This window comes from Bidens hawaiensis, unplaced genomic scaffold (genome assembly GCF_021521415.1).
Source record: "Bidens hawaiensis isolate Kalapana, Puna unplaced genomic scaffold, B.hawaiensis_p1.1 tig00029340_1, whole genome shotgun sequence".
NCBI classification, from domain to species: domain Eukaryota; kingdom Viridiplantae; phylum Streptophyta; class Magnoliopsida; order Asterales; family Asteraceae; genus Bidens; species Bidens hawaiensis.
In genome coordinates this window covers 30,830-45,183 of record NW_027494856.1, presented here as the reverse complement: position 1 = coordinate 45,183, position 14,354 = coordinate 30,830, and the positions used below count along the sequence as shown (strand labels likewise).

The 14,354-nt window shown below is 31.5% G+C and overlaps 1 protein-coding gene across 1 annotated transcript; it reads right to left on the bottom strand.

The window, feature by feature from the left end:
* Positions 1 to 8,756: 8,756 nt before the first annotated feature.
* LOC143578810 (cyclin-D1-1-like) lies at positions 8,757 to 14,128 on the bottom strand. Its single transcript, XM_077062285.1, has 6 exons — positions 13,725 to 14,128; positions 12,469 to 12,558; positions 10,480 to 10,575; positions 10,189 to 10,390; positions 9,407 to 9,537; positions 8,757 to 9,151 (listed from the first exon to the last, which is right to left on the bottom strand). Exons 1-6 carry the CDS (start codon positions 13,932 to 13,934, stop codon positions 8,927 to 8,929), a joined length of 954 nt encoding a protein of 317 aa, XP_076918400.1. The 5' UTR covers positions 13,935 to 14,128; the 3' UTR covers positions 8,757 to 8,926.
* Between the last annotated feature and the right edge of the window lie 226 nt (positions 14,129 to 14,354).

The window sequence follows — 14,354 nt, the reverse complement described above, 5'->3', positions numbered from 1 at the left end:
AGTTGATTAGTGTTTTGTTATGATATTTGTATATTGTAACTCAATCTAATGAGTGGGTAGGTCTTTACTGATCAAGCCTAATATGATAATACTATCTAATAAGAACCTATGTTACATTTCTTATATATATATTATATACGTATATATTACATGTTTACCTACACACATATATACAACATAATATAACTATAGTATAGTGTAATTACATCATAATGTAATACACATTTTAACTAATTATTGACTACTAGGTTAACATAACCGGCTACTAACCTATCAGTTTGTAATCCACACCGTATGTACATGTCTAAGGCTTCTTAAGGTAGTCACACAAATTATTTAAAGGGTTATTGTTCGAAAGTGTAGATCAACCGATTTTTGACAGTATATGTTATATCTTATATACATATAAACGAAACCTTTAAAAGCTCATTACTTGCTCTCTATTTTTTCTCAAACTACCAGATTGTTTTATTTGTAAATGAAAGATTTTTATGCATTTGACCTAAATTTACGGGTATTTACCAACACCCAAATAGCCCTTAAATGAGTCATAACATCTCATTAAATTATAATTAAATTCCAACAAATATCTGATATGAAAATCCTATAAAATAGAGATATACTAAAAATTAATATATGTTTAAAAAAAACAGATATTACTTATAATTAGTAAAAAAAATAATAAGCAGATCATGAGCCTCACCAAATCTATATAGCTTTAAACCGGGTTATAGCATATCATTTATTTATGAAACTCTTTTTATCATTAAACCCTAAGTATATTATTAATTTCATTACAATTTTTTTATTTTAATTTTATTTAATATATAGACACATATATATATATATGTATATTATAAACGAATAATGTAAATCAATACCCATAACACGAGGGATAAAAACTAATATAACGTATATGAAAAAGTGTGTGTGTTTTTTAAATTAAAAATATACAATTACATGCATTCAACGACCTTATAATTAGAATCATAATTGCCTAATTACGTCCACAAACTCTCATCTTGTACCTTCTGGAATGCATGATGGCAAATTTGTAATGGAAAAAAAGATTAATCGATCTTGTATGCATGTCATCATAACTTATTGACAATATAGACAGTAGTTGTTTGATGTAATGGTGGGTTTTTGTTTTAAAAATGTAATAGTGCTGTTGCCCAATATATATATACATATATATTATACACATAATAATAATAATAATAAATCAATAAAACATCAGGCGACAAATAGGCATCGCCCCCATTATTGCCCCTATTGTCGCCGTGGTGTGTGTGTGGGGGGGGGGGGGGGGGTCCCTCGAATCATCGCCCTCATCGTCCCTCCAATGTCGCCTACGGACAGCCTTATAGTCATGTGTATACCAAGACCTCAAAGATAAATACTCACTACTAGAAAACAAGTCATTTTCTCACAAAAACTTCCTACAAATTTCCTACAACAAGTAGTTCCAACAGATTTCCAACAAAAAAATAAGCTCAAACTTTGCTACAACATTAATCTAATAAACATTATGAATAGTTTTTGTAGGAAAGTTGTAGGAAGTTTACAACCACAAGTTTTTGTAGCAATTTTGTAAGAAAAGTTGTTGGAAAATGGTTGAAAACGATTTTCAAGCATGTGTTTTTCCAACAACTTTTTTGTTAGGAAATTGTTAGAAACTTAATTTTTCCAACAAATTTCATACAATTCGATTATAGAAAAACATCTCTTTTTCTAGTAGTGACTATTTATTATTATTATTACTATTAAACTGGATTAATGGTATTAGTTACTCTTTTAAGATATTTTAGCACCATCTCTTAAGCCTTTTAAGAAATTTAAAGTTAACGTCTTGCTCAATCTTTTTGACAAAACATAAAGGGGTTTACATGCAGAAAAGCAATTAGAAGAATAACAAGAAAAAAGAATGTATATATTACAAAAAAGAATAACTTCAATAGTATCCAATGACCGGATAAAATAAGCTAAAAAAACCAATATCTTTTAAACTTTCAAGCTCTTTATTTTGATAAATGTGTGTGAAGTTTAACCTGAAACAAGTCATTAAAAGAGTTAATTGGTCGGTTTTGAAGGAAACTGCAAGTTGGCGGGCTAAATCGTAAGAACTTTAAATATATGTTTAGTTTATTTATTATGGTAAAAGTATTAAGTATTATTTAATTTCCTAGAATAGGTTTTCTTGTTTCCGAAGCTAGTGTTTTGGTATGAATAGATTATTAGGGCTTATGTAATTTGCGTGCAAGTTTATTGAATAAAGAAAGAATCTTGTGTTTAATCACAGAACCGATTTTTCAAGTGTTGTTTTGGGGGGTCTGATTTCCAACAAGATATACAACTTTCACTTCATACCTTCAAAGCAATTGTTATAAGTAATTAAGTAGCAACCCAAAAGCTCAAAAAAATCATTCATAAGATGGAATTTTATGGGTTCTTTTTCTTTATTAGTTAACCCATAAAGTTAACAAAAGGTTGGATGAATAGGTGATAAAGCATTGCATTGGTTACTCCCAAGCTACAAATTTGCATGCATATGACACATAATAACCAAAACCCCACAAACATTTCATAGTGATTGAGAAAATAGAAAGCAAATTTGGCTTTTATATATAAGTCTACTTTGGTATATAGTGCACAAAAACTTTGGATTCCTCACTTTAAAGAAGATTTGGGGTTATGAAATAAAGAGAATGTCATATGACATGCTAAATAGACTTTGTTGGACCCTCCACTTCATTTTCCACATCTAATATGTCCACATGGATTGCATTTCTTGAAAAGTGTTCATAATTTCAAGAAACACTAGTCATTCATAGACTCATAGCAATATCTAAGTTGATATTTACTTAGATATTACTTCATTATGAGTTTAGTTTTATTGTACTTGATTCACACCCTAGAAAAATCACATATCAGCCGTGAACATGAGAGATTTTTGGTTTATACGGAATGTCCCGTCTCAATTATCTCCAACGTGTTTTGGGCTTAGTCGGCTATGAAACATATGAAAACTCAACAGTTAAATGTGGTTAGTTGAGAGCATTACGGGTGACCTCCTAGAAAGTCTCAATCATGGCAATAAAAACAAATTATTGAGTTCCTGGATGACAATCAATTGGAAAAATAACATACAATATTGAGAGTACGAGGAGCCAATTGTTACATTGATTGTCTATAATGTTCGAACATAGGTTATGTTTTACATTAATAGTTCACTTGAGTCGTTATGCTGATATCTTACAAATATGTTAACTCGTTAAAGGTTTCAAAAATAGTCTTATGATCGGCTAAAAACGTTTGTTATTGTTGTATCAACAAGATGATCTAGCAAGTGACTTAATGAGATGTTATCTACAATATTATAGATTTGCTAGTGATGATAAAATTCATGTTTTGGATAACTTCAATGACACATTATTGTGCCCAATAAATAAAACACATCAAGGTCTTATATGAATGCTACTGTTTTTAAACATTGAGGTAAAGTTATATTATTGATAGTAATAGTAATTTGTCCATCAAAATTTCTTGAACATATTATTGTTGATAACTTCATATACTTTTATATTCTTTAAAAACAACCTTGTTGTGTCACACGTTTGGTGACATTGTGTATTTTGTAGATTAAGACATGTTTTCGGATGGTGACAATGTATGTCCAAAATAAAGAGAAGTGGATGATTTAAAAGATAAAAAAATTATACCATGAGTCAAGCAATAATCTACACTAGGACATGCGTATCAAGTCACGTTTGCCCCTTAACAAATTATCTCTACACATATCAAGTCATTAAAATTGATTTTTACAACGATTTTTTTTCTGAGTATGTATGTGACACTGACAAGATTTCAACCACCCCTAGTTATTTGATGCTTTCAGTTCCAACTTGAAACCATCCTCACCCTCCGGCGCCGAGGCTTATCTTTTAAAAGAAGCCAACATACTACCATTAAGCCATAAAGCTACTGATAGTTAAAATTGTTACATTGAGGAACAAACAAAATCATCAAATTTGGATGTTTGAAAGTGGCATTTGAAGAATTCAAAAAAGTATCATGAGGGCCAAATAATGGGGAGTCATGATGGGAACATAATAAATTTTCCATATGAACAATTTTAGTACCTCATGATTTTGATAAAATGAGTAAGCCTTGCATCAGCAAAGCCCAAATTTAGGTAATCAGCCGATGTCAACAAGTACTTTGAGACATATACTATACGAGTATATGACCATAATTACGGGAAACCTCTTTACGATGAGATTCAACGGCGAATGAGGAACTGGCACGTGACTGAAAAATCTTATCGTGACGATGAGATTGAGCTCAATTCTCACGTCACGATTATGTTTGAAGTCAAGCGGCAATTTGTCAATTCGTCGTTAAATCTCATCATGATTCATGAAGATGAGATAGAGAGGGGTCTTCATTGAATATTTTTAGAAGGATTGGTTATTTTAAAATCTCTTTTCTTATTTGGGTTATTTTAGGAAGTTTTCCACATGAGTATTCATTGAAGTTTACATTTCAATTGAGGCTTCCACCTTTGTTTTCCAAAATCTTTAATTTGAAAATAATTGCATTATATAACTAACTTATTCACAATAATTAGAATAATACTTATAAACTAGAAAAAAAATAAATAAAGCTCGGTTACTTGAAATCTTAGAGCATGTTTGGGATTGCGTTTAAAAATGCTTATTGGCTTATTAGCTTTTTGAGAAAGCCATTTTTGAAAAGTCTGGATTTGACTGCTTCTTAACCCTTTCATAAAGCTAAAACAAAAAAGATTTTTGTGATTGTCAAACATATTTTAACTTATTGGCTTTTTGAAAACACAAATAAACATTTTCAAACTCAATCCCAAACATGCCCTTAAATAGCCAATAATTTAATAAAAAAACGATGTTATTCAATAAATAACAAACATTTGATTATGGGGAAACATATAAACTATAACTAATATTTTGGTTTTTAAATTTCATAACGATCGTTATCGGTTAAAAATGGTTGGGTCTAATGATAATGAAATTGATTAACTCCACTCAACCAAATGGTGAGGGTTTAAAAGTCATTAGGGGTGTATAGAAGATCCGAAATCCTATAAAAGGCCCGAAATCCTAACCGAAAGCGAAATCTGAATAAACCGACCTGAATAGCTAAATCGGATTCGAATATTGATTTTAATTTTTTTCCGGATAGTTTGGAATATTCAGATATCCATTTAATACTGTAATCCTGATATAAACACATGTTTTTAGTTTTATTTAGAATTATTATGATTTTATCTGAATTTGATCCGAATCAAATTCAGATAGATTCAGATCAGATAAGAACATTCATAATTTAGATAGGATCGAATTTCGGATAGGATCCTAATTATTTCAAATCCGAACGGAATAAACCAAATAACCCGTTATTCGATCCGATAAACACCCGTAAATCTCATTATGGATATTTAAATAACAATTAGATGGTGTAGAATTAGGAAGTGTGTGTTGTCATTCTTAAAAAAATATTTAGTTCAATAAACTTTTGTATGTGTACATGTGTGTGTGTTTAATACATGTTTACACCTACCATTCATGAAAATCCAAATGCTTAACTTGATGTCTTAACTTTTTGAGTGGGGTAGATATGGGAAAAGGGTGTATGTAGGTGTGATTAGTGAGGTGGATATATTAAAAAAACTATATAGCTCAAAGTAGGAATAATAACATCTAAACTACTTAGGACCAACAAGGAACCATCCTAACCTTTGAAAGATACTTCCATTGTCTTTTGTTTATTAAATTATGCATATAACTTTAATCAAATTACTATATACTAATAGTAGGTATGATTATTATTTCTAAAAAGGTTGAATCTTAGATAGTAATTTTCGTTTTATCTTTGAGAGTCGAATTGGAACTTGTAAGTTTAACGGATACTTTAGGCAGATGGGTTAGAGTTTTAGGGATTTGACAGACTTCACGGTTAAAGATGTTATGATGGTTATTGACGACTATATTCTTCTAGCGAGATTCGAAAGATAATATAAGTTAAATTCTCTATATGCTTAAACTTTTGAATAAATTTATAATCTTTTGTCGTAACATCATCTAAAGTAGCAAAATGATAGAAACACAAATTTATTAGCTAAATATCATTATTTGCTTAAAGTTTTCAATATTATAATCTTTTGTCATATCATACATATAAAGCAGCTAACTAGTTGATTAGAAAATTATTAATGTCACAACCTTATTAGCCATTTAACATAAACTTATTTTCTAATCTATAGCTAAACACCCTAGACTTTACTCATATATTATGTTAGTTGATACCCCTTCTTATCCATTAACCATTTTTTATCATTGTAGAACAAAAGTAAAGATTTTATTTTGTTTTCGTAATTATTAAAGGACGGTTAATTATCTGTATCCAATGACAGAATTAGAACTTTTCTAAAAAATAGTCTTAATAAATATGCTCATAAGTCATAACTAGGGCGGTAAAAGAACCAAAACTTCAGGAATAATTTGTGAACCATTCGACGGGAAGTTCGTTTATATTCAATTCCTCGATCGAACACGAACACGAGATTTCGCTTGGTATAGTGTTCATAAATCGTGTGTTTATTACTTTATCCAACAAAAGCTAAACAGACGTTTACATGCCTATATATGTATGCTCTTAAAACATTCTTCTTGTAAAACAAATAACGAAAGATTGAGAATAAAATATATATCGTTATAAAAAGAATACAAGTTACATTATGTTATATGGAACTTATGCGTTATAGAGATCGTTGTCACGACACTAAACTGTAAAATGAACTGAATTATCAATTACCGTCTAAAGGCCCTTATACTCACGTCTCGATCACCCTTCTGGAGGGGTGAGATGGTGGAGCTAAGGTTGTATCAAAGTAGAGGACCACGTACAATTATGTTCAACATAAACACCCAAACTACATGGGACCTGATTGAGCTCAAGTTATAGTTATACCGACATAGTACAGTAAGCCCCACGCTCATTTATAATCTCGCGTAACTGTCATTATTTAACTTAGATATTGTTACGATACAGAAGAGGGGGATAAACTCTCAAAATCAGTCACTACTCATTACATGTCTTGTTCGTCTATTTAAAGAACATGAGTATCACAAAGGTTACATTTAATCCCTCTCTATGTTTACACGTTTAACTTTTAAATGAGAAAACTTTTACCAGTCTGGTTTATAAACTACTGTTGACTTTATTGAAAACTTTGTTAAAAATGCTGGTCATTGTGTGCTTTAAATAGGCATGTAAACGAGCCAAACGGTTATAAATTAGTCGGTGGAAAGTTCGTTTACGTTAGTTCATCTATGATTGCTTATTTACCTTCATTAATATTTGTTTTTATGTGTTCATTTAAATTTTAATAAACACATACTTAGTTATATATTTATATAAATACGAACAAAAAAGGGACTCGTTTAAAATATATACATATGTGTGTACGTGTTGTGTTCATGTATGTTCGTTTGTTTTTCGTTTACATATGTGAACTTTTCATTTAGGTTTCATACTACCGAACTTAAACAAAAAAAATTGTTGAATTATATGTTTGTATTCAGTTAAAGTTAAATAAACGACCACAAATAATGAATTAATGATACCCAAAGATGCACTACAAAACATAAAGTATATATACTTTAAAAAAAAACAAAAGATAATACAAATATCTTTCATGTCCATCACGTGAAGGAACATGCATGCTTATGAATAATATAATATAATATAATAATTTCATGAATATTCCACATGACATACAAACACACTTAATAAAAACAAAAATAAGATTAAAAAGAAAAATAAATAAAAAGGCCCCAGAGACCTTTAACTCTTTTAAGTATATATAGTTAGGCCAAAAATCAGACCATTAAAAAAGGGACTTCTTTAACCTTTTAAAAAGATTAAGAAAAACAAAAATAAAATAAAAATAATAATAAAATTCCAAAAACACGTGTCACCATCACACGTGTCATGGTTATGTACTAATCAAACAATTTGGAAAAATGTTGCCCATAAACATTTCCCGCCAAAAAAAGAAAACACACATGCACACGTGTGAGAAGTCACACTTACAAATCAAAAGCATGTTTCTCTCAAACCACTCTCATAATCATATCTCAAATCTTCTTTTTTAATAAATAAAATCAAACCTAATCTAAATCGAATCGAAAACTCGAAGCGTTCGATCGTTTATAAAATTTTTCCCGTCATTTCAAGCCTCTTTAATGTACAATCAGATAACCGATATTTTCTTCAGCTGTCTTCATCTGTGATTCAAATCTTGTTGCTTAACCAGATTTGATCGAGCTTTCTTGATCGAGTTTGAAACCCGAGTTCAGAGATTATGCATGGAGGGCCCCACAAACACTCCACCACTCAATCTTGAAATCTTAATGCATTCAACAAATAAATGCCACCTTTGAATTCAATCACCATTCCCATTTCTATATATCATTTTCACAAACCAACTATTTTCACACCTCAATACTATGTACCAAACTCCCATTTCCCTAGGGAATTAGCAAAAGTCACATTTATGGATTATGACTATTGCCACCTATTAATTAAATTAATAATATCACACTTTTGTTGACTATATATATTTATATAGAACTTTTTTTTCAATATAGAACCAATTTTAAGTAGATAAACGTGAGAAACATCAGTGCAAAGTGCAAACTACTGATATTGTTTATGTAATTCTCACGATACTTTACTTAAAATCAGTTATTTATTAAACGGATATCTTTAGCGGCAATCTAGCCATGTAGTGCACTTGGAAGTTGTATCCATACAACTTTTCTTTTTTATATATTCCCACTCAATCCCATATTTGTTTAATTATTATTATTATTATTAATGTCTTTTAACTAGAGGTTGATGTTTTGTCATCATCTACCCACGAGTAGTTATTTAATTTCCTTCTTTTATATGATGAGGGCCACGAAGACGAAGATGATGAGTCAGCTGACTCGATACTCACACGAGTCATGACTCGGACCTGTACTGGTAATATCTTTGTTGATTTGGTTGTTGATCGGTTTAAAGGACTCACTCCTTGTACTAATCGGTAACATTTTGTGATCTTTTCCTGAAAGATTAATTGGAAATTAAATTAGCTGGTGTTTTAAGAGCACTTATCAATATTATTTCTCTTATTAATAAAAATAACTTGTCTATTTCAATACATAGTCGGCTGGTGCTGTGAGTTTTCATGTGACGGGTTTTCAAGGTTACCTAATACAAACTGTTTATCTGACTATTGTTTTACAAACAATAAGCAGATAAACAGTTTGTACAAGTATTAATGCATGTGGTACAAGTGTTAAAGCAGACGGTGACATACTTTGCTAAGGCCATCACACCATGACTCGGCTTGATCGGCATTGATAAGCGAGAAATTCGAAAGATCGCTCGCGGCACATAATATGGTTGCAGCAGCAATACATGAAGGCCAATACTCAAGTAAACTAGCTTCTGAAAAAGTCAAACCTTTTGGTCAACTTATATATAATTGGAAGCATGCATGAAGACTATATTTTATGATCATTTAAGCCAATAATATAAGTAGTTGATTTGTTATACCAAACAACTACATTCATACGGATCATTAACTATACCAACTATAATATGTAGTATATTTTAAAACTATTTATTAACTTATTTTTAAAATCCGAAAACTCTTATAGCTAATTGACTTTTATTTAAGATCATTTTGGCATTTTAATTTTAAGAAAAAACGACGTGTAAATGACATGTGATGTATTTTTACCGCTGACAAGACATTTTTTGCGTTCTGTGACATAAAGGTAGATTTTAACGCGAATATATAAATAATGTGTGCATATATAGACACAAGAGTACTATTTTTTTGTGAGCGTGACATTTTTAATTTGTTGTAACCAATTTTTAAAATTATTCGTCATCTTGGCTATTAAGGTGTAAACATTTTACATTTATTAGAAATGTTTAGGTAAAATTTATTTTTAGTGATTAGTTAAGAAAATTAAAAAGATCTTATTTTTAATAATTTTTGAGCTTATAAGTTGTATATACTAGGAATAATCTTTTAAATAAGCAGATAAACAGTTTTAACTACAGATAAATGGAAAGATTTATCTGTATTACCTTGAATATTCGATAGAATAATTTGGGTTGCCCTTGAGATGAGGAAGCCTGTATAAGTCCCGGTTGGATCGATTTTGTGAGCAAAGAAACCGATAAAACTAAATGGTGTAACGGATCTTAGTCTCCAATCCAAAACACTAAGAACAAGAAACTCCATTCTTCGGATTGTTTTCGGCTCAAAAATGTATTTTGCACCTTCAATCTGTGTGTGTAAAAATGATTAAATGATTTAACTTTAAGATATATAAAATAATAATATAATATGATGATGTTAAATTATTAATGACTTACTTGAAGATCAAGAATTGAAGGAACAAGGGGCTCCTCCATTTTAGCAGCTAATGATAAGCATGCAACTGATAAGAGTTGCAAGGGCCATCCATTTGCCTGTTAATTAATTAAAATATATAAATTAGAAAATAATAATAATTATTATTATTATAATAATAATAAAATTAATTGATGAATAAGTTAATATAATTAGTGTTTTCTAGTGGGACTAGAAGAGACTAAGGTTAACATCCTAATGTCACCCCTTTCAAGGGGAAAAGAATTATATTATTATATTATAAATGTAATATATATAGGTGGTCAAATAGTCAACTAAGTAGTTGAGCCCTAAATTACTCCACTATTCTATGAATCCATGATAATTAATAACCAAATTCTTTTTTCTAAAGAAAAGAATTATATATAAATGCTATTTATATAAAAATAAGTGTAGGTTGTCTATTTCTATTTTTTTTAAATAATGTGTAAACAAAAATGTCTTTTTCTAGACTTTTTTCAATACATTGAAATGAACCACACTTGATTTAAAAAGTCAATAGCATTTCACTTGAAATTATTTGGGATCTCAAGATAGATCATTTGACTATTTCAAAATGATATGTTTATAATATCGTCTAGAATTACTCTTTAACACCTAAGTGAATATTTATGAGAATAGTGTCAATCGTTCATACTGATCTAGTTTTGACTCACCCAAAAACATCGTAAAGATAAAATCAACCATTGTGAAAAACCTAGTCAAATTTGAATCTAAGACTATAGAGATCCCAAACTTCAATCAACTTACAAAATGAGCTTTTGGGGCAGTTTTAGACCGCTCTAACAAATGACACTACAAACTTCACAATTTTTTATAAAGTGAATATGAGTCTGTTAAATATTTAAAGTTTAATACAAAACCCGATGACTATATAGTTTTGATCAAAATCAATGAAAAAACTAAATTTATATATTATATTGAAAGTTATAAAGAAATCAATTAAGACTTTGTTCCAAGTACAACAAAGAAAAAACAAAAAGGAGTAATAAAGATGTAGTCCCACATATTTACCGATTAGTTCACTTCATACAGTATCTTGGGTAAAGTAATGATTATAAACATTCACCTTTTTCAAAAATAAACATACTTCAGTAGAATATCCATAAATCTCTAGTTAATGCCAATTGGATATTAAAAAAAATTAATAAAAATTGTGCATAGTTTTTTAGTCTTGCTAATAAATAATAATAAACCTTAAGCTATAATGCAATATTATGTTGTATAATACAATAGATAATGCATGGATACAGATGGGATGTAGAAAGTTGGTCCCATGATATATCAATCTCCATTGTAAAGTTGTATTAATGAATAGTGTTTATGTTGCACAATATATACACTCAAGCAATGCATGTGGTTTTAATTATTAATTGGACTATAAAGTTAAGTTAATTACTCTTTATATATATTTTAAAAGCAGGGACGTAGTCAGCTTTAGGGGAACGAGTTCGGCCGAACCCGTACAAAATTTTGTTTTAGTGTTATATATTAGTGTATTTTGACATCGACCCGTAGAAATTTCAACATCGAACCCGTAGAAAACCCAAATCTAAATGATAAAAAACTGGTCGTCCGTCCCTCGAAATTTTCTGAACCCGTAAAAAAATTTCTAGCTACGTCAGTCACTGTGTATAAGTGCACGGCATAACATAATTTAGCGCAGGTGAACTAAATTTTAATAATCCAAACTATAACTTATTGGTCAATAATAATCCGTTCCGTCAATTTGCCTAACGCAATCCCAGTAACATAATCCCTAAACATTTGCACCTGATTTCCACTCGATTTCGCTCACAATAATAATTTTGAACAAAATAGGAAACTTACAGGAGAAATCGAGTGGAAATAATCAAGTATTAATCAGGTGAAAATCAATTACGATTATGATACTGGGATTGCCCTTGGTGAAATAGAGTGGAAGTCAAAATATTGACGGTTGAGAAATATACCACTGGGAAGCCGCGGCAATAGATGAAACGGTCCAAGTAGTTGACGGCAAGGTACGCCGTCAACGGCTGAAAACCATAAAACCGTTGCACCTGCCAAAATGTACAAAAGAAAACTGTTAACAATCAAACCTTTAAACATGATATATTTATTATAGTAACAACTTTTTAGAAAGAGTAAATTATCTAGTACAACACAAGTAATAAGTTAAAAGTAACAAGTGAGGTGCACTATAGCAAATAATAATATGTCACAAACTTTTATCAGTTGTATGATCTGATAAAGTTTTCGTGTTTTTGAAGAAATTACTCAAACAAGGATTAATGGCTTCATGACAAGGCGCTGATTAGCGAATGTGAATGTGGGGTCCGCTATACACATTGTCTGATATCTAATCCTATGGTTTTTGAACGGTGGACGGATAAAGACCAGAAGACCAGTTTGACCAAAAGTTTTCATAGTTTGATCGTTATTGGCCAGAATGGTCATCCAAATATCTTGGACAGTCAGGATATCTTGAGTGACCATTTTGACCAATATATTTCAAAGATTGACCGTCCGGATATTGTTTGAAACGGCCAAATGGATATTGGCCAACTAACCATGCGAATGTAGGAATATCTGGACGGTCATCGGACGAACGACCTTCCGGATATTGACGACTACCTGATATGGTCAGAGCAACCATCCGGATACCGGCCGAACAACCATGCGGAAATTGGTTAGAACGGCCATCTAGCTGAACGACTGTCTGGATAGTGGCCAAACAACCATGCGAATATTGGTTAGAACGGGCGAACAACCATCCAGCCGAACAACCGTCTGGATATTTTCCAAACGGCCGTCTAGACATGGTCCTACTGACCGTTCGGATACTGGCCGAACAACACCATGCGATTATTGGTTAAAACGGGCAAACAACCATCTAGCTAAACGACCTTTTTGCCAATCGGCCGAACAACCATGCGAAAAATGGTTAGAACGGCCATCTAGCTGAACGACTGTCCGGATACTGATCGAACAACCATGCGAATATTGGTTAGCACGGCCATCTAGCTGAACGACTGTCCGGATACTGGCCAAACAACCATGCGAATATTCACATGGTTGTTCGGCCAGTATCCGGACGGTTTCGTCGGATGACTGTCCTGATATTAATAATAGTGTTACATCACAAATGGATGCGGTGTAACAGTATAACATAACCATCAAGTTTAATCACACTATTATTCAAATATATTATATATTTAGTAACCACCTTAACTATCCATGCAACACACTCTTCTCTAACAACCGCATCCACCGCCTGCGATTGAAACCTCTCAACGTAATCGATTCCAGTAACAAACTTCCTTTCGCGTTCGATCAACTCCGCAATCGCATCGTCGGAATCAAACTCCTTACCGTACTCCGGCGACTCTTCGCCGGAAAACACGCCGCACAGCAGGTCGGAGATTGATACTGACATGGTGATGGATGATACCGGTGGCTCATGGTGGTCCGGTCATGGTTGTTAGGATTCGGGTAGGTTTTTTGGTTGTAAGTGATCGGAGATTGTGGCCGGAGTTTTTTTAAGTAAGAAGTGGTGGTGTGGAATAATAATATTGATGGAGATGCTTCGTATGCGTGTTCTCTGGTTATTTACATGGACTATATACATATTTTAATAAATTTTTTTACGACTTTGTTTCATTCTGGTTAGACTTTGTTGTTTTAGTCAGACCAATGTTAATGTTGGCTTTAGAGTTTGATTTGGGTGTTTTCCTGGGAAAAATCATATCGTTGGTTGTCACTTGACAGTCGTTGTGTTATCAATAAGAGTAGAACTCTCTGGTATAACACACGGTGGGACACAAACCAGGGAGGGCTCGGATTCAAACTGACACCT